Raw genomic sequence first — 21,745 nt, 5'->3', positions numbered from 1 at the left:
AATGTCTCTCCAGGGGAGAAGCAGCTTTGTGTCCATTGTTAGACTTTCAGGCTGTTCAAAGTGCAAGGCTGACAAACCTCACAGTGAATGCTGACACATCCAGGTGATGACAAGCAGCTCAATTAGCATGCACTACATCAAAAAAAATGCCGTGGTAGGAGGACTGCTCTTTTCTTTTAGGAGATGGTAGTTACGGAGCACAGATGCCTAGACAATAAGGCTGTGTATTACATCATTCAAGTCTGTCAGTTTTCAGCTAGATAGATCATGTAATTTTGTATCAGATCTCCTCCCATATTCACACACAGCTCTTTTGGGAATAGGATCAATTTAATGAAGACCTCTTTGCTTTCCTCCACACGGGAAGCACCATTTTCTTTTTGGCATGGGCATAACTGCTGAGGTTTCTTCCAGATATTCCCTTCGTACCGCATCTACAGAGCCTGATGGTTGTAGTTCCCTCAGTGCCTTTGCTGGAAGGTGCTCTGGTTAAAGTATGCAAGAGAAGGGCCTAGTCTTCACACACAGCTGAGGAATTTTTGATGTCAGGCATTTTTCCCTTGGTAAGGTCTTCAGGACTGCTGTTGCTTCCAGATCAGCTCAGTGAGAACTGAGTGATCTGACTACTGCTTTTGAAGTGCTTAGTTTCACAACATACTCATTGGATGTCTCTCTTTCCTAGTGCACTGCTCCAGTAAGAGAGGAATAACTCTTCACAAAGGATAAGAAACAATATATCAGTTGTGGTTACCCTATTTTGTGTCTTAGCCCCTGGTTTTGATAACTTATCTCCCTTTCAAAGTAGTCAGGTTTGCATACTAGAGTTATTTTCCAAGTAACACTTTCATCCAGCCAGTTAGGATCACTTCACCACCATCATGCTCCATGACCCCCAACACAAATTGATTCCTTGCTTCTTAGTCATGCAGTTTGAAGGTTATTTCAAGATGAGGGGTGTTTAACCTGTGCAGGTGACTCCATGTTTTTGTGGGATTTGACCCTGTGCTGTGCATCTGTGTGGATCCCTACTTGTTCACTTCATTTTCCTATTAAGATGGTTTTCTCAACTGTAATGGTCTTTGCTAGAAGAGTGAGAAAAATTAAGGCATTATGACTTATCTTCTTTACATCTTACTCTTCAAAAACAGCGTGGCCAAGAGACAGTCGAATAGTTGCCAAGCTGTGCGTAGGCAAACCGGAAATTCTTAAAATGAATACAGAACGTAGAAGGTCTTCATCTTCTCGGAGTAAATGACTCCCTGAAATGGTTCTCGGCTGGCTTTGCAGGTCACGATGCAAACTTGCCCACAAGAGCAGGTGAAAAGATGTCGATTGACTGGCCTGTGACTGCAGCTGTTGTCTATTAGTGTGACGTGTGATTGGGTAATTCCTGCCACTGCATCTGCATCAGCCCAGTCTGACTTGATGACAGTGCGTTTCCACATGTGCAGGACACCAAGGCTTATAACCTATACCACCAACAGCTCTAGTAATTATTCATAGTTATTATGTAGTTTGGGAAGAAAGTTACTTGAAACTAGGAGGTGATACACCCTTGATAAATACAAGCAAGAGTGCACGTTGCCAAAACTGCAAAGCTTTCTGGAATCTAAACCGATGTGCCAGAGGCTCATCTTGGATACTACTTAGCCAGAAGCATGAGAAGAATGGGACAGAGAAGCAGGTAGAGAGGGCAATGAGGAAGTACCAGCATCACTCCAAGAGGCAGATGTTGTACGAACAGGAGGGTGAGAGTGCTTGGGTGAATCTTTTGCTTAACAGAGAAGCTGTCCACAGCTGCCTTGGCGGCGACAGCATTTTGGAGTGTGCAGTAAACGAATGGGATAGTGCCAGAGAGGTATCCTTACTCTCTGAGGATGCCCCCTCCTCACTGGGCTTACACAGTCAGGATATTTCACTATCATCATAAAATATGATCAGGAGTTTTTGCACAGGCACACGGGGTTTCCTGCTCTCCAAAAGGAAGCTTTGATTCACTTCCATTGTCACTAGAGTTAGACTATACCGTAAACAAAGTGCCTAAACGCTGCCCAAGGTGGGGAGAAGTGGGACCTCACCTGAGGAAATTCATGCTGAAGTTGAATGGCTTTAAGGGAACTCTCATGAATGTAGTCCTATTTTTGCCTTTAAAAAAAAAAAAAAGCTAGCAAATTGGGTCAGAATGAAAATTGCTGGCTTAAACATTGCTCCTGAAAGTTGTGAATCGAGATGCTTTCTTGCTGGGTAGGTCTTGCAAATTTTGACTTGTATTTTGGAGTAGGACCTAGAATGACAGATTTTAAACCTTGACATGTGAACATAGGCGATGATCATTCTGGCAGCTGGAGTGTCTCGAGCCACTCTATATTCCACAGACTGAAGATAGATGTGGGCTGGTGTTAAATTTGTTTGCAAAATGAGGACAAGTCCTGTGGAAAATTTGATGGTTTATTGCTTCCTTCAAGCTTCCTACATATCTCAAGCAGCTGTAGGTGAAACTTGAGGTGAGTATATAAACCCCACTTTTAAGGAAATGGCTTTTGAGTTCATTGAGTTCGACAAATGGGCCTTCCTCTTTGCTCAGCTACCACACTAAACAAGAATCAAATATGCCCTGTTATCACCAGTCAAAAGAGCAAATGTGTACAGCTATGGCTACTTTAGTGGCAAGCAATGGCCAGTTTCCTTGAGGAATAGTCGGTTCCTAGTAATTGCTTCATATTGAGGAATATGCTGAAATATTATGATCTCCAGAATATTGACAACTGCCCAAACCTACAGAAAATGTAAAAAAAAACCAAAACACAGGAAAATTGAACAATATAGAGGATTGTCTGTATACTGGGACCAGTATATATCAAATAAAGCAAAACTCCTCATACTTTGTCTTCACACAGTAGGGCATTCAATTAAGCCAGGGAAGAAGTATTTTCTCACTTCATGATTTAAGATGCTGATGACTGGCTCTGCCACTTGGCTGGTTTGCCATCATTTAGTCACATTTTCATCAATTGTCTTTTCTGTGTACTTCCCTGGAACAATGATCTTGGCTCCTCTTTCGTTTGCTGACTGTTGACAATATTCAGGGAGAGAAGTGCTGAGGCATTTGTTAATGTTGCAGACTTAGAACTGGTTTCATATCCTAGAATTCATTCCATGGCCACACAAAACTCTCTGGAGTTAATTTTCATAGTTAACCAGAAAAGAGGCCTAGGAGGATTTCACAGAAGGCTGTGGTACCTTCTACAGGAGACAAACCTCTGTTTCTAGTAGAACAATTTCTCCAATTATTTTTTTCTTAGAAGGCCAGGAGAGATCCTTCCTCCAGGAAAAGGTCAGTTCATAAACTGGAAATGCTGATCATAACTGCAGTGACATCTATATATAGTCCTGAGAAGCTGCTGTTATGCATGGGACCAAATTAATAACTGCAGACACCTGTCAAAACAGGGATTACATATCAAGAATGACACCAGACAAAAAAGGAGATGTTTGAAACTTCCTTCAAGTATTAGTTTTGGTGTCCTGAGACTCTCAAGACCCATTGGAGAAGACTCATGGTACGTGCATAATACTCAGTGAAGTCTCTAGATTCACAGATGGACAGTTTTTTCCCTTGTTAATGAAGCATATTTTTTGCTTGACAAGTGGAAAATGTTGCCACCTGTGAAAAGATTAAAAATGGATTTTGAGTGGACTCTTTGTCTGTGACAGTTTTTCAGAAATCCTGGCTGTGGGCCAGCTCTCCAGAGGAATATTCTTAATGTTTGTTTTTTCCTATGACTGAGATTGTATCTTTAGACAAATTTGACAATGCCACAACAAATTGTTTTATGGAGGGAACATGCTCGTATTTCCTATGTCTCCATAGTCACTGGAGCATAAGTCTGTGATTCTCATTATATGAACAAGATGTTGATACTCTTATTTCCAGTCTGCTTACAAGTGTTAGGTATAACACATGGAATTCCTTCTACTTTCTTTATTAGCACAGGCAAATTTGCATTTTTCTTCAAATTTATAATCTCATGTAGCTGGAACTCTGCTCAAGCAAAGAGCAAGAGCTGAATCAGTTTCCTAGGCTTAGATAACATTCAATAATACCCATATTGTTTTTTACAATGACGTTGCAGAATGACAGATTTGTCCCTGGCTGGCACATCTTGCTGAAAGAGAACATGAAGTGCCTGTGGTGGCTGGTGGAGATGTTGGTCCATCCTTTGGTGGTGGGAACAGTGCAGCTCTGCTGGAGTTAGCATGCTACGATCTCCTGCAGCACCTGAGCATCTGCACAGCTACTGTGCCTCATGGATCTGGAAAGGATTTTCTAGCACTTTTGTTGTTGCTGCTGTGATCCTGGTTCTAGTCTTTTATTGCTAGCTTTCCTGTACTCAGGTCATTACTCCTGTGTCTCCACCTCCTTGTCTTCCAGTGCTTTCCTGAAGGAAGAAAATTTTACTAGAAACATTTAAAATTATTTGAGCCTTTCTTAGATGGTTGAATAATGAGGTTTTCAGCAAGACCTTACCTTTCATACAGCAACCTAAACTGATGACAGAGAAATGTCTGATTATTAGATTGTTGTTTCAGTGTTTCATACAGTAGTCAGAGGAAATAAGTAGTGCCCAATACTGTAAAGCTGAAATTCCTGTTAGGGATGACATGGATGAGACAGTTCGATAGTTTGCACAGCAGCAGCTTTCTTGCTGTCTAGTATATGTAGTGCACTGAGGCAGAAAGCAAACATGGAACAGCAGCAACAGCAAAGACTGTGCCAGTGGTTGATCTTAATTTGAGATCAAGTATACCATCAGATTACCCAGGGATGTTCTCTCCCAGTTTGGGAATGAGGTCTGAAGCTGCATGCCCACCTGATGCACCTCTTCTCCTGTGGTGTCACTGTCCATGCTTCTCTGGTAGTGTCTGCTAAGGCTTGGCCTTTAGCCTCATCTGTTCTTCTTACACCTTCTTTAGGGCTTTCACTTGTATCTCTGACTAGCACTTTTTCCGTGGCCATTCATGTATCTGTAACTTCCCTGAGGAGCAGGTTCCCAGATAAAACTCAGTAATGCACCTAGTGTGCCAGAGCAGTGAGCAGTGGTGTGCCTGCATCATGGGAACTCTCCTTCTGCTGGTATCACAGGTAACACCACACGGCTGTGGCATCACCGCTTTAAGGGAGAAGACATCTCTACTTAGGTGTGATAGTACACTGCCCAGAACACCAAAGTGGTGACCACAGGCACTACCACTCACTATTTGGTACATAAATGAGTGAAGATCTTTATTCCACATACCAAGATGCATAACACAGAATCACAGAATCACAGAATGTTAGGGGTTGGAAGGGACCTCCAGAGATCATCGAGTCCAACCGCCCTGCCAGAGCACGTTTTATTCCTCATTTGCTACATGACATACTACAACTAACAAACTCTTCAGACAGATAATTGAAAAGGAATTACATAGAAGAACCTAGAGATTGGTGAAAATCTTCATTTTTATGAATAGAAACGACCTGAATGCCTGTTTTTGCCTTCTGCACTGAGGCTTTCACTAACCTGCTTACTCTTCCTTTATGATTGTGATTATGATTTCCATTCTATGTTCAAGCCATAGTTTTTCCCTTAATTAATGGAATTTCATTCTCCCTTATGGTCCCCAATGCTAATATTGCTTAGGCTGCCTGGTCCAAATAAGTGCATGTGAAAGCATCTTCGCTGCCTGTTTTCTTACCGTTTCAATCTCCACAGCCATCACATTGCTTCCACCCTTTTGTAGCCATTCTGAGCTCTTCAGCCTTCACAGAATTCCACCGCCCTTCCTAATATCCCATAAAACTTGTTTCTCATCCTGTCTCTTGGAGCCCTCTCTTCTCCCTGTCTTGCACACTCCCCTATGCTATCTTTATTTATGCTTCTGTTTTTTCCCTTCTAAAGATAATTAATGCCTTTCTCATCCCCATTCACTGCTGCCTCTGTCCCAGCTCAGTATGACTAGCCTGAAACTCACCCACCAAAATTGCTTCTTCTACACTGGCCTTTCTGGCCGAAATGACCCCACCCACTCTAGCCTACTTACCTATGCTGAGAACCTGCACACTCCCTGCTAAAATAATTTTATGTCTAGGATAATTTTACTTTATTTTTAAAAAATCTTTGTTACTTACCATATGGAGTGAATTCCTGATAAAACAACTGCTCTCTCAGTTTTTACCTCACTGGTATTTTACTTCTTTCAGGTACTTCACAGATGTAACCTGCAATCACAACCTCTGAAAAACTAAGCACATGTAACTGTGCTGCAGCTCATCCCAACAAGAATGCAGCCACTGTCTCACCTCTCCTCGATGCCTAGTTGATGACATGACTGGGATTAGCTGCTGCCTGTCTTTAAATTCAGCTAAGCTGTAACTCCTATCCTGAGCATATGGCCTCTTGCAGAAGTCCCATGTTTCAGGCCCCGCATTTTATTTGCCCTTGGTATCTGCAGCCTGTATGTTCCATACCTGATGGTGCTGATGCCTCTCTGCTGTGTGTCAGGTGAACTTTGGCAGCTGTTGGGTAATCCCCTGACCTGCCTCATCCGCCACATAAGGGACTGGAAGGAAGTTAAGGACCCATGTGGGAGAATTTCCTGTCTCACCAGAAGCAGCAGAGTAGTACAGCAGAACCTTGTCCTGATTTGAGCTAGAACAGAACTGATTCTGTTCAGTGATTTTACTTTTCAGCTCAGTCTCTTCTAAGCAGCTGCACTTTCTGAAGCCAATGGCATATTTTTGCAGACAGTGTCTGCTTATAGCATGCTTGATGTCTACAGTAACCACCAAGGACTGGCCTGCAGGAAGGCTCTTGCTTATACTTGCTCCTGTGCAGACCAAGGCCACTGCTAAGCACATCGAGGGTGCAGAAAGTAGAAGGGCACACCCGTGGGGAGAACTGGACAGGACAGGTGACCCTAAACTGATCAAGATGTCCCATTCCACAAGCACGATTTTCAGCATAAAGCTGAGGAATCACAAGGGCCAAGTTCTCTTCTTCAATGGCCCGTGTCTGAGGAGGACTCCGTCTGTTCTTCCTTCGATCGTGATCCATGTGTTCCCGAACCTCCAGAATCCAGGTCCTGAATATGGTTCCTGTCTGCTGCTGAGTCCTGTCTGGGACTTACTCAGTACTAATAAGGCATAATCTGCAACTTACGCTTTGCCAAGACTTTCAGACATGTAGGGAGGTTAGTCTAAGCACTGCAATAACTTGCGAAGGATTAATTGAGGACACACACCATTTTGTGAGGTGTTAGGTCCTGATTAAATGCTCTTTACTGTGTAGTCACATTTTATTACAACTTACATATGTTCGAAACACTGATAGAAAAGAAAGCATGTCACCTATTTACAATCACTACACATTTACATTATATTATTTACAGATAATGAATTTAGTAATATATATGAGCAGAAAATATAGCAAATATCAATATGAAACTGTACAGGGTTTAATCTCACGTACTTTACTGTGGTTGCATTTCCCTGTAATAATAAATACAGTTCTATATTTACACATTTTACTTTAAAAATCTATTAAATGGATTTTATCAAATTCAACTTTAAAATATCTGATCAAAATATTTCAAACATGCTTATAAAATTAAGACACAAAGACTTTAGGACTCTCTGCAAGCTAAAAAAGTTCTGATAAAAGAAGCTTTCTTTAACTAGTCTTTAGAATTATAACATTATTTTGCTTCTCAAATCACTTTACAGACTTCTTAAATATAGCGAGCTGAAAGGAATTTCACTGACATTAAGCAGTGCAGCACAGATGGACCCCAGTTAAATTAAAGCTAAGTAAACATAGTAATAGGTATTGTGCAATGGTTGACTGATCTCCTGTTTAATACAAAGTGGTTTCAGGCATCATTCTCCAGCTGTATGCTTCACTGCTTCAAAACCCACAAGAGATAAAGGATTAAGATAAGTACTCAGCTGACTTTATCATACATAATTTTGGCATTGGTTATCTTTTTTCTTTCCTTGAAGGATGAATGTGTCAGCCAAAGTCAACGGATGCCATCTGTAACTGCAAAACTAAAAATATGCCATTGCAGATGGACAAGAAAATCAAGGCAATATCCATTGTTGGCAACAATTTCTTCATTGTGAAAATCCGTCCTTTGAGTCCCAGAAGTTTTATATACAGTAACAGATGAACAACAGAGACCATCTGTAACTGATTAACTTAATTACAGGGCTAGCCTAACCTTGGTAATGTTAAAAAATTAGTCTCCTTCATTTGGAGGTTGAGTGGCCATTAGCTGACCAGCAAGTACTGACCGGACTATTAAATGCTACTCCTCAGGGAGCTATTTTTAACAACAAAAAAAACCCCTAAATTTGTGCACTTTCGTGTCTTATATGATCAGCTCACTTGAGCAAAAGGTGCCAGATCTGAGAAAAGAATACTGGAATATCCCCTGGTGGGTTGGCCAAGGTCAAAGACTGATATTCCAGTGAGTGAGGGCGGCTCTGTTGTCTGATATGTTTTGACAGTAGACTTGGCAAAGACCTGCAGTCTCTTCTCTCTAGCTGGGATGCTTCTGGTGTGTAAAGATATATGCCCTGACTCAGATTTAAAGCCAGAGAGGAACTCCGTTAATCTAATATAACCTCTTCTGAAATTAAAGCCATCAGAAGCCCCTGAATTCCAACAGCTGCTCCAATACCTTTTTTGGCAATATATCCAATTTGAATATAGAGATTTCTGGTGACAGATAGTTCCACTAGCTAATGACCATCACTGTCAACAGTTTGCACATTTGTTTCTATGCTGCGTATCCTTAATGTCAATGTCCAGTCAATCTCATCAGATTCTGCTCCTCTTGAGTGAATAGTCCTCTGCTCTCAAGCTTCCGTTTCCCGTAAGTGGCTACTTGTAAACTGTGATCAAATCACTTCTTTCTTAAGCTGCTTTAAATTTATGATGTTCGTATCCTTTTCAAGTTCACAATGTCTTTACAGCATGTGAATGCAAGAACTGTTTGAAACATCCTAGCAGTGCTTGTATCAGCACTAAGAACACAGCTCATACAACCTCTTAACTCCTAGTTGATACTGCCTTGGACACAGTGGCCTCTGAATCTTCTAACTGTCTAGTGACCATGAACTAAGAGCTTTCTAGAATCACTGTTTCACAGAACAGAAACCATACCACGAGCAGGACTACAGTATTTGTTCCTAGACAAATTACCTTAAATGCATGGTCCTAGATGAGTGCCTTTTGTGTCCTTTAATTGAGCTCAGTGTGTCAGTTTTTGTATTGATGACTTTCTATGTAGTATTTTCCACCTTCAAATTCTGTGAGTCATCTTCTGGTTTTATCAGCAGTAATTCTAGGATTAATTCTACTGGCACGGCAGCAGTCCAGGACAAAACTGTGCAGAGCCTTACTGGAAAACAGCCATGTGACAACGGCTTGGCATTTAAAATTACATTTTATGTGCTTAATGGGATCTTGGTTAACTTCTTTCACACCACGTTACTTTTTTAAGTTTAGTTGGCAACTAAAAATGATTTGTCAAGTCAGAAGACTTCTGAAAACCAAACCAAATGCCAGTTAAACTACTAAATCAGCTTTATCAAACACGGAACTCTGTCAAAGTCTATTCTGCAGAAACCTTTAGGATTTGCACAGGATTACTCTTCCACTTGGATACTTGAACAGGACTACTCTTCCATTTGGATACTTTGCTGAACTGAGGACGATACACAGATGGTTGTAAAAACAATTATGGCACTGAAAAACTATTATTAAAATGAAATTACAATAAATGTGAAAAATCCACGACCCCTGAAAACAAACTGTATCAGGTGAGGCGTTGAAAAAAAGCTTACCAATTTAATGTGCTATTTTTGCTCTTCATCAACCGATGCCCTTTCTGAGTAGTGCTACTTTAAAAGAGAGCAGCTGGTACAACTGCACAAGCTGCAGCAGCTTTCAGTTTCTCTCTTCACCCCAGCATTTTGGAAGCAGGCTGAAAAGGCTCAAGTGTTGGATTTTCCAGCCTGATGCAAGTTTTGTCATCATCCGTTTTCTGATGTGTGTTAACAATAATTCAGAGGTGCTCTCTAGCTTGTACGCACACATCCATACTTACTTTCAGGATACAAAGATCTGTAAACATAGCTATTCTGTACTGCCCCTCAAACTAGTGACATGGAACGAATGCAACTGATGAAAGATTGCAGCTTTCTGTCATTTGATAAGACGATGGCACTAGTGAATTGCTAGTAGGCATATCGTATGATATACTGGCACTTGTGAACGTTACCAATGCTTGTGTTGAGTCACAAGACTGTTTTTCTATGTCCTCTGAATTCACAGAGATCAGACTAGTGTGTTTTGATCTCCTCCACAGGAAAGTTTGCTTTCGCAGACTTCCCAGGTCATCCTTAAAGTGGGGATTGAAAAATATGTACAGCAGTGGGTTTAGACACGCAGGCAGTGGGACAATGACTAGCAGTATTGACTTAACCACTTCTGGGCTGATAAAAGTGAGGTTCAGTAAGGAGGAAAAAGATAAGAAGGCCACAGGGCAATAAAGAATGCAATTAGTAAAAAGAAGCAAGGCTATATGTTTGACTGTAGAGCAATCCCAAATGTTGTCTAGTTCTCCTTTTTCTAAACTACAGTAGAGCTTTGTATAAGCAACAGTCATGACCAGGAAACAAAGGGAGTTGAGCAATACCAGCGCCACCATGTAGCCCATAGCGGCGGGTTCTCCGAAGGGCAGTGGCAAACATAGTGGAGAAACCCCGTACTCGCTCCCGGTGAGGAGGGGTACTGCTGCAACGATCAGTGCCAACACAAAGCAAAAGAAAATGGCCATTTTTACACTAGCAACGGAGGATTTAGTTTCAAACTTTGTAGCGTGCTTTACAGAGAACGCACGCTCAAGTGCAGCTAGGGTAAGGAGGAAAATGGAAGCCTCTGAAGCAAAAATGGAGAGAAGGCCAGTTATTTGGCAACCGATTCCACTTTCCCACTGTGCTCCGTACTGAGCAAAGCTACCAAAAGTTGACGCATCCACGCTAGCCAGCACGCCACTGGCCAGACCCATCAAGGCGTTTACAACAGCTATTAAACCAATCAGAAGCTTTATAGAGGACATATATAACGGAGATCTGAAAACTGTAGCAGACACCAGTGCATTGCAAACGAAGGTCAAACCCACTATGGTCCACACTCCAATTCTGATCAGCCAGCTACCAAACAGATGGTCACATGGTTTGAAGGGACCTGAAATGACAAGATAAAAAGGGCATGGGAAACCCATGTAAACTAATTTTGCACTTTCTAAGACATTAAATTTCATGCTTCTTGCATGTTCTCAGCACAGCCAAGCAGCAAATTTCAGTCCAAAAGAGGAGCTGGAAATTTGTTCTTCCTACGGAGTAACTGACACCTTGATAATGTGCCGCTAAATCCGTGTTGCCTGTTGCATTGCTAGTGCATGAATCTGTGTCCTCCAACCCAAACAGCCTACAGGTTTCTTTCTGTGCTTAGCAGTACAAGTGCACTATGAATGTCCAGTCTGCAGTTTCAAGAAATGCTGTGATGTTTGTCAGCGTGTGGAAAAAAATGAGAGAGACAACTCTCACTTAAACCAGGACCGGTTGCTAACGAGTCGTGGTGAAGTGTGATGTCATAGATGCGGACAGATGCACTTGGGGTATACTGTCCGAGGAAACTGAGGCTGTCACTACATTTGGAAGCCCTTCCTTTTTCGGGGGGCTTCTGATGACCTGTGGCTGAATTCAGGTCATTGTGATTGAAGCCTGCTGTGCATGTTCATAGAATTGAGGTGCACACACTGTGCAGTTGAAGCTGAATGCTTAGTAAAGGAGGGTCTCCAGCCTAGGGAACTTTATTTATCTTGGTACGAGTCAGCTGTGCTCTCTCAAAGCAAGTCCTTCACAGTGGTCTGTGCTTCTCCAGGAAGCCACAAACCCTGCAGCTGAGATGCACTCCACACGACAACAGCTGTTGCCATGAAGTGGGTATAAGCATCTATTGTGTCAGTTTGCAAGTTTTTCTAAGATACCATTTGAAAGACTAGTATGAAAGCTAAATTTTCTTTTTGGTCTGGTGTTAACTTACCTTGAAGACAGCGACATTTTCACAAATTCAGTAGTTCTACGTAGGCCATAGAAGAACATGTGATGGTCAAATAGTTGTAAATACTTTGGCTTCCTGCCTTTCCAATTCCTCTTTACATAACTTATTAAAATGTACTGCTATTTGCTGTTACAAACAAGAGTCTGGGCTTGGAATGAATGCTGAAGTACTAGCTGTCACGAGTTTTTTGTTCATGTTTCACAATGAAAGAATGGCTAGGGGAAATGTTTCTTGAATCAAGCAAGCAAAACTTATGACCACAGCTGTTAATGCTAGAAGTGACCTTCCAAAGACAGCAGCGTGTTGTTCAAGGAGCTCAAGTGTAGAGTAACTCAGTGAAGTTCAGAAGAATTACTTTAGCTTTGCAAAACACTGAGTGAGCAAAGATGCTGCACCCCTTTATGTCTTGATAGAACAGAGTCTTTGCTCTCTCTCATTCCCTTGATAAGGGGATCAATTCCTTTGAAAAGGGGTCTGAAGTGAGGAACTGCTTGAGGACTAGGTAAAACTTTTATTACACTCGTAAAATTATTGCAAAACATCACTTTACTGTCCTAGTATCAGTTTCAGAGTTTGTTCTGCATCCAGAATATCTGGTCATACTGTGCTTGGTTTCCTTTCTGTCTGGATGTTTCATACCTGGAGAAGGTGAGCATTGCACTGAATGATGAGCTTTCAAATCTTCTTCAAAGTCAATGAAAAAATCTTCAAAGTCACGCTCATCTGGGGGGAAGAATGTACCCAGGTTTAATACTGCAATTTTCAGGAAAACTTCTTTTAGCACAAACTGCAAAAATGTCTGTGGTATTTAAAGCTCGGTCTTGTCCCTTTGCCTGCCAAACCATGAGCAGAAGCAGACATGTGCCTACTTGGTTTTGAATTACTGTACTTACAATTATTTAAAAAATTGGCACCATCACTTCTCTGAAAATAATCACTTACAGGTACATTCTTTATTACTCAATTTACAGTGTGACCGCTGCCTAGGAAGGAGTTTAAAATATGAATTCTGCTGTTGTGTCAGGCTACCAAGAATTAACCCATTTTTCTACATCTGCTATGCCATTGCTCTACCATTTATTTTTGGTGCTATTCTTGCTGGGACAAGCCCTGAACTCTGAGACTTACTGGTTTCCAGGAACAGAGATAGCACAGAAAGCTGCAGGATGGTACAACATGTGTATGTGTGCACCTACGTAACACGTAACAGGCAACATGGCAAGTAACAGACCTCGTGCTGAAGGGGAAGAAAAAGACAGTAGTTTTCTGTCCTAGAGAGCAGATCCACTCTCTGGTACCCAGGAAGTGCTGGGAAAAATTATGAGCAGCTCTGCCAAAGTAGCCACATAAGCTCTGTGACCCATTCTGAAGCACGTGGACAGCAGGAGAGCCAAGGATGCGTTGCTACTTCCAAGGCTGGCAAGATACTAGATCTTTGCTGGCCTGCTCTTGTATGGGACTGTATACCAGCACCACTTCCCTGTCTCCCACATAAAGGCATTTTGCTCCCCACGTTATCAGAGTTATTATTTGGACAGAAAGATGGGTGAGTGAGACTTCTGAAAGGCAGACCTGAAAAAATGAGTTCGAATGGTTGAATAACATATTACCAGAAAAGGGAGAGGAAGAGGCTGCCTCTGTGACTGTAAAACAGTATTGGAGTTATTTAGCATCACAGGCTGCTCACAACCTTCAGGCCAAAGAAGACGGTTACCTTGAATTTGTAACAACCCAGCATCCTTCCTGTGAAGATCATCAATGCTGGTATTCTCATCTTTGTTCCAGTGGCTGGAGATTTTGTAGTGGCTCTCACAAGCTCCAAAGGCACAGCACTGATAAGCATAAGGCATTTCCATGACCCTGCAGAAGAATAAGGAAGCATGCCATGATACTTGTTTAGCAACAGGGTTACTGGATTGTACTGCTCTTCTACTTTTAGCACAGAGGAATTTGTTTAAATAACCATGACCGAAAGTAAAAATATCTATGGGTAAAAATCAGTTATGCTAATACAAAACAAGGACTCAAAATTCCACATCAGAAATGCAGATTATGTCTAGGCTAATTTTAATAAAGGCACAATGAAGTTTTCTCACCCATTTTCACGGAAGATATGACATTTCGAGATATGTGCCTTGCTGTTGAGTGAACGTTACTCTTAGAGCAATGCTTCTCTTTGAAGATTTTTGAAGGATGTTACAGTGCAACTCAACATCTCCTCTATGTTACTTTCTTAATGGTTTCTTTTAAAAAAGCAGATCCAAAGATCACAACTACATATACCTGCCCAACAGGCAAAACCAAAACGTCACTTCCTAAATAGAATTTCTCCAGTTTTGGGAGAATGAGATCTTTTGGAATTCAAAATTCATGTACCTCCTTACACATCCAACTCTTTTCACAGTAAGATAATGAAAATGAGATTGTCTTCTGTGCACAGATCAAGAAAGCAGTGTTCAGAACCAAAAGGTGAATCAGAAAGGCACTGTGAGTGAAAACAGATGTCACTGATGAAAAAGTTTTACTTTATTGTCTTAGACATGGGCACAGTCATTCCATGACACTGGATGCTCATTCCTTCTAAGAGTTTACTCATTGGTATTCCTAACACATAACTGAGTATAGATCAGTGAGTTTCAATATTTTTTAGGGTTTCTTCTGTCAGAAAATTGCTCATTTCTAGTATGTTTTGAATTTAATTCTTTTGGGGATGTTCAAATTTTAGGGTAGCACAGAAGAACCACATATGTATGAGTTCTATAGACTACTACTTCTATTTCTTAGATCTATTTTATGCTTTGGAAGCAGAGATACTTAATTTGCACAGTTTGCCAATAGTACATACCTAATAAAATCTAACACAACTCACCTTAATTCCAAAAGCGCAATAAACCAAAAATTCAAAGATAAAGAGGTGATTAGAAGTTATTGACTTAACTTAGAAGGAATAAAATAGAACTAGATCCTCCTATCAGATTACTTCCAACAGGTTAATCATGTAAATTAACATAATGAATGTTCCAAGCAACCTCTGCCCCTCTGGGAAATCTGCAAAGAAATCACTTTGAATCAGGCCCCATGCCAACAGGACTTAAATTGCTTGCTAGCCAAAAGCTTGGTACAAAGGGGAAAAAGCAGAACCCTAAGCTCTAAAGTGATTTTTATATTAGTGCATTTTGAGGCATTTAGATCCTACGCACTTACATTTCTGTTAAGAATCAGCAACAACAATCTGTACCCTTGTACCAAATATAAAAAAACTACATAAGGTGTTTTTAAGGTACTCCAATAAAAGTTCAAGATAACCAAGATCTAACTATCAAGCAGCCTCATGCCAGCAGATTTAAAGATTTAATTTCTAATTAATTTCTGTGTGTGCCACCTTTTAAAATAAGGGGATTATCTCAATTAAACATTTAACACATTTCCCAGAAGCCCTTTTAAAATAAACTATTATTAAAGCCATAGATTACTAGACTAACCCAGAGCTAATAATTTTGGCTAAAACCAAATCCAATCCCCAACTGGAAATGCCCCTTTTATGAAAAAATCAAAGGACTAACAGAAATGTATTCTATGTTTGTCTAGCTCTGTGTGCTTAGTAATGGTCCATTGTCAGATGCTGTGGCAATTCTACCAGCCTGATGGGCTGTCATACACTGGAAATGTGGACCTCTGTCATTGTACTGGTCCACTACTTCAATGCAGTAGCCAAAAAATGCTATCACTTTTAAATTATATTCAAAGAGCAAGCCCCATTTCTTATCCTCTCTGTAACTTTTTCTAGCATCCTTTCTTAAACTTGAACAGTTTTTGGTACTTTTTTCCCCTGGGTTGCTAGGACACACATATAGGCCTCAAACTGACAAATGCTTCTGAATCTGTGTGCAAAGCATAATTTTGCAGAATGACTGGGACCCAGAACACAGAGAACCAAACATACTTTGTAATGCACAGAAATTAGCATCAGCTTTTCTTGGTGACAGAGGAATTTCTTTCGTGCAAAAGCTGTATTTAACAACAACAAAAAAGAAAAAACAAAGAAGCCACACTCAGCCAAACTGTGCTGGAAGCAGTCCTCTTTATGGCTTGTGCTTATTTGATGTGGGGGATTAGATTTGGACTTTGTTCAAATTAAACTCTTTTAGAAACACTGGCTGAATTTATTTTTATATACTGCTTATCTTCCTGATGATATCTGTAGCCTTGATAATTTTTTTTTCCTGCAGCAAGGAATGCCTCTTTTTTTTCTGTTTTTAGATTAAGCAGCAGAGAACACAAGCTTGCTTTCCCCCTCAGAAAGGTGTGAGTCTGATGGTGACTGGGAAGGTCCAGTTATACTGAATGGAGCGAATCACTGGGTTCTTTACAGCACTGAATCAAAGCATCAGATAAAGAAAGGAGTGGCTGGCAGCCTGACCTGACTTCCTCAAAGCTTGCCATAGCAGGCTGAGCTCTGTTTTCTGCCATTGCTGAAGGTGGGGCAGAGGATGCTCAGCTCTTTGAAGTGTCTGTGTATTGAACAGCAACAACCCATTTAGATGAGCAGGAAGCTTTCATACAGGAATTTGTCTTTAATGTTTTAACCAGTGTCTAGTTCCAACAAATACAAAGGGTACAATTTCAAGTTGTTTTAGGTCCCTGTTCAAGTTTGGTGCTTCATGCATTGTCTGGGCAGTGATCCTGTGAGAAGTCCTGGCCTCATCTTGATTTATGGTAAAAGTCCTGCAGACTCCAGGCCAGGATTTTACCTCCTTCTCTCCTGACGGGATATAAATTGTTCTTATAGATGTTAAACAACTCTAGACGTATTAATCATACTTTTGACAGCTTTTTTTGAGACTTAAGCTACTGCCTGACATATGCTTGTTAACTACTTAGCCAGACTAAATACACTGCAGTTGCATTTGAGCAATGTGACTGATTTTACTGCTGGAAAAATCACATGAAGTGTAATTTTGATAGAAGAATTAAAAAGTCTGAGTTGTACATAATTCAGTTGAGTAGTGGGCTATTCTAGGACTACTGCAATATCTCTTACGCCTCTAGGCCATACTATATACATCACTACGTATTTGTTCGCTTGGACTAAACCACTTCCCTGTGTTTACATTCTTTTAAAGAACCTTCAGGTATTTTAGAATTGTCACCTACCTCGACATGTGGGTGAAGTCAGTGAGAGGAAGAAAACTATGGCAGAAGCTCAGCCTCAACTGTTAATGACTATTTATGGTACTTGCTTCTTAACCTCTGAGACCCATCTCAAGGTCTCTAGTGTAAGGAAGAAGTAAGGCCTCTAGTACTTTGAATATTTATGTTATAAACTAATTTCATACACAGCAATGAAGTCACTGCTCAATATCCTCTGTGACAAACTACAAACATTGGGCTTATTAAGACTTCTGAGGTATTGTTCCTAACCTTGGAGCCATTTTTTGCAGCTCTTCTTTCAGATTATATTAACATGCCATCATAGAAGTGTTCTTCTAGTGTGGGAAGCCCTTCAGTGCTGCACACACAGGTTGAATCAGCTCTGTACTTCTACTCGTGACTCCCTTATTGACAACTCCAAACACTCCAGTCCTTTTCATTAGTGGTACTGTCTCCTTGTCTGCTAAGACTCATGGGACTTTTCCAGTGTAAAAGGCAAATATAATGAAGACACAAGGATGGAGTCTCCATCCTTGGAAACACTCAAAAGCTGTCTGGATGGCTACAGAGGACCCTCCTTGAGCACGTGGGGTTGGATAAGATGACATCTAGAGGTCCTTTCCAACTGCAAACATTCTGTGATTTTATAACTATGTGCACACTGCTTAAATGTTTCAAATTTATGATATCAAAGCTTTCACAGTAAAACATGGAAAAAATGTATGTTGCACTTGGCATCCTCTAATTAAAATATAAAAATCAAGGGAGAGTTAGGAGACACTCCCAAATATCCTGAAGTCAGAGGCAAAACTCTTTACTGTGATTTTTCTGTGGTCATCCAGTGCCTGGCAGAGATGCAAATGATCTCTAGAGAACATTTCCTTCCTGTATCATGAAGCATGCAGCAGAAAATTACTAGCATCAAAATGTTTTAGTAATGATGGCAAAGTATTATCTGAATCTTATTCAAAAGATTACAGAAAAAAAACATGTTCAAACAAAAGTATTTGCTGTGTTCTCATTAAACATAATGGATGTTCTGTAAGCACAATCCAGTAGGAGAAGGACATATCACTAAGGTGCTAGCAATATTGTTTTAATGGCTTTTGAAACCTATCACCAGGAAGCAGATGTGGCTCATATTAAGCAAGTACTGGGGTTAATATTTCAAAACCCTTCATAGCTTCTTCAGTTAAAAGTGAGCATAATAAAATAAGTCTATCATTTTTATCATATTTGCTTTAGCTCTTATAGCACAGATCAAAGACTGACAATACGAAGTATCATGCGTTACACACTGACACGCCTTCCAGTGCACATGAACACAAATGTGGCTTATTAGCTTTAATGATATACTCACTTGAGTTCTGGAAAACTCTCAGATGATATCAAACCTTGTAGGGCATGATTTCCTGTTAATTTTAAATGAGTTAAACCATGTAGCCCCGTCACAGGAAAGGAGGACAAAAGGTTGGATGACACATCCCTGCATAACAGCAAATAAAAATCAGCTTATGAGTTTTCATTTTTTTTTCTTCAGCACTAGAAGTGTCACATTGGAAAAACAGGTTAGACTTTTCTAACTCAATCAAAAATGACTGCTTTAAACAGAGGCCCCATTCAGCAGAGCAAAGCTGCAACACCACTCAGGAGCATGCACCTATGTGCCTGGCAGAAAAAGTAGTATCTTACCAGTTAGCTAAGTCTCTGTTGTCAGTTTTTGACTTCAAACATTCATAGTGCCAGTTTTGAGACTAGCAAATGAATTTAAAATCTGCTCATTAGGTTGTCTGAATTAAAGGGAGCCAGTACCAGGACAGCTTACTGCAGTTTAAAAGGTTCAGTGGGGTGCTAGAGGGCACAGCTGCGCTGAAAGCTCCACAGGGAGTAGGTGGGGTGTGCAAGGAAGATGTGTTTCAGGGTAGGATGGGCCTGAGCAGATGAAGGTGACAGTTCCAAGCTGAGGCTTGTCTCAGGAGCTGAGGGAACACAGTGCAGATGAACACAGATACACAACTCAGGGGAAGTAAAACAGGTGAACGAAAAACTGACAGTGATCAAGGAGATACGGTAATCAAAGAAAGGGAAATCCACAGGTATTCTGTTCTCCATTTCTCCCTCTCCAATTTACTCTATGAGCCTTTTCAGTCCTTTTCACATTTATCTACACTGCAATACTTAACATGGTCAGTGGTCAAGGAGGGGAGTCTGATGCTGCTGAAATGCTTTTATGCCCAAGACTGAAGAGTGAAGCTCCTGTCTCTCGGGCTATCTACTGAAATCTAAGGGCTAGACATAAAGTATGTTGATAGACTGGTCTTCGACCTATCTAGTTTCAGTGTGTGTCCTCTTGTTCACAACATAGTTAAATACCAAAGATGAAATCCCTGTCTTAGTGCAATGGTAAAAATGACTTCAGTCAGACCAGGGTTAGAGACTAGCATTTCAGGAAACACTGGTACACTCTTGTTATTGTGTGCAAGTTAAAGGACTTTTTTCTTTAACCCTCTTTGACTGTTCTATGCTCTTGAAAAAAGCTACAATTTATTGCTTACCTCATGAAATGGGTAAGTTCTGAGGAGGGCCCCAAAATGGCTATCAAAGACGATATTGTCTCTCTGGACATTTTTCTATGCACTGTTCTGACGGGAGGCTTTGCACATGGACAGAAATGTACACCCCTTTCCACATTCAGGTTTCCCAGCAGCTACTGGATTATCTGTGAGCAAATGCCCAGCAGTGTATCTCTGTGATGACCATGCAGCAGGATGATTCCAGAGGAATTTCTTTTTCACATCTTCCCCATACACCCAATGCCTCAGAGAGTCACCTTAAAAGAGGCATTACAACGAGAGTGGGAAGTAGGAAGAAGTTAGTAAGGACCGAGAAGTGCTTGTGAACAAGGCGTGCAAAATTGGATGCTGATGTTTTGGCCACTAACTACTCTGGATGGACTTACTAAAGAAGAAAAACCATTCCATCAAATGAGGAATGATGAAATAAAGATGTGTGCTAGAATATGGTTCTTATTTAATTTTTAATCCAGTTCCTTAGTCCTGAAACACAACCAAGAGTATACCCTACTGCTACAAGAGATTAAACTGCTAATGAATTGAATGAAGAAAGGCAGATGCACTGATGGATCTTCATGGATCCCAAATTACTCTGATTAGTCAGTGTTATACTTTGTTATACTTTGCCATGATACCTATGGGCATTGGTGAGGCACAAGACAGCAGGCATTTAGATATGGATTCAACAGAGCATAATATTAGAATAGAGAAAGTCCCAATTTCTGGTGGGGCACCAAGTTATTAAATTTTTGTATGCTTTTGCAAGAAAAATGTGAAAATTTTAATGTAAAAGATATACAAATACTTACAGTTTGATCAGAGATGGTAAAGAGGAGAAGGCATTGGGGTGAATAATTTTAATTTTGTTCCAAGCTAAATCCCTACAAGAAAAGTAAGTGGAAAATTACATACCCACTGAGTGACTATGGAAGTTTTCATACACTTGATTAGGAGGCCTAAATATAAAAAAGGTATTAATTACATGCAAATATTTTAAATAATTTTCTGCATATCTCATAGTGCAAAATCTTTTCCCCATTTTAAAATTTAGTCAGTTAATGGCTTTAGGTATTAAACTGACAACTTTCTTAAATTGACAACTTTCTTAAAATGTCTTAATGCCTTCTATAGTCTAAGGTAAGTTATTTTCAGTCTGCTTCACAGCCTCCTACGGCACTAGAAAGAAGGGTAGAGTATATGGACTACTTCTAAGAGGTTCTTGTGAAGTGACTAAGAACAGCAAATCCATTGTCAATAGGCTTAACTTCCTAATCTTAATCTTCACCACCCCTGGAAATCAAAAAGACTGAAAGGAATTCTTTAAAAAATGTATAGATTTTATCCTGTAAAACTTACAGCCATGAGTAGTTTCTTGACAAAAATACTCTGTTAGCACATACATCTGTGTGAAAACTAGAAACCCACAGACAGAACTCCTATTTCTTAAGACACTGTTCTCTATAAAAAGATGTCATGCTCCCTAGAGTTGATTATTTTGTGAACATGCCAACAGCTACCAACTTTGGCTCAGTATCTCTCTCCATCTCCATCAGAAACTGTTAGAAGTAACAGCTTTTATTGCTATAAGTTTAGATCTTTGAATTCACTGCTGCAGATGCTAAACTTCATGACGTTTGTTCTCCTTTCAGAATTATGCCTTAATGGGTGAAAGATCAAAGTGAGGAAAAACAGAAACAAGGGTGTTTTGGGGCACACAGCGAGCATATACCCCACGTTTTTGAGACTCTGGGTGAACGATTTTAGGGCCGTACTCACAGAGACCGAAGAGCAGCCAGTTGCCGAAATGTGTCCGCTTTGATTTCACCGATTTCATTGTGATGTAAGTCA

General features: G+C 40.5%; 1 protein-coding gene across 1 annotated transcript in view; it reads right to left on the bottom strand.

The window, feature by feature from the left end:
• Positions 1-10,203: 10,203 nt before the first annotated feature.
• Positions 10,204-21,745, bottom strand: part of LGR5 (leucine-rich repeat containing G protein-coupled receptor 5) — a 52,203-nt gene continuing 40,661 nt past the window's right edge. Inside the window, exons 12-17 of the mRNA XM_008945598.1 lie at positions 21,674-21,745; positions 20,707-20,778; positions 18,685-18,810; positions 13,888-14,033; positions 12,813-12,896; positions 10,204-11,294 (exon numbers count right to left, since the gene is read on the bottom strand). Coding sequence (XP_008943846.1) covers positions 10,204-11,294; positions 12,813-12,896; positions 13,888-14,033; positions 18,685-18,810; positions 20,707-20,778; positions 21,674-21,745 — 1,591 coding nt within the window. The remainder of the gene's footprint in view (positions 11,295-12,812; positions 12,897-13,887; positions 14,034-18,684; positions 18,811-20,706; positions 20,779-21,673) is intronic.

The sequence above is a fragment of the Merops nubicus genome, unplaced genomic scaffold (genome assembly GCF_000691845.1).
Source record: "Merops nubicus isolate BGI_N331 unplaced genomic scaffold, ASM69184v1 scaffold10858, whole genome shotgun sequence".
Taxonomy (NCBI): domain Eukaryota; kingdom Metazoa; phylum Chordata; class Aves; order Coraciiformes; family Meropidae; genus Merops; species Merops nubicus.
The sequence above is the reverse complement of the archived record's forward strand: the minus strand, read 5'-3'. Positions and strand labels throughout refer to the sequence as shown.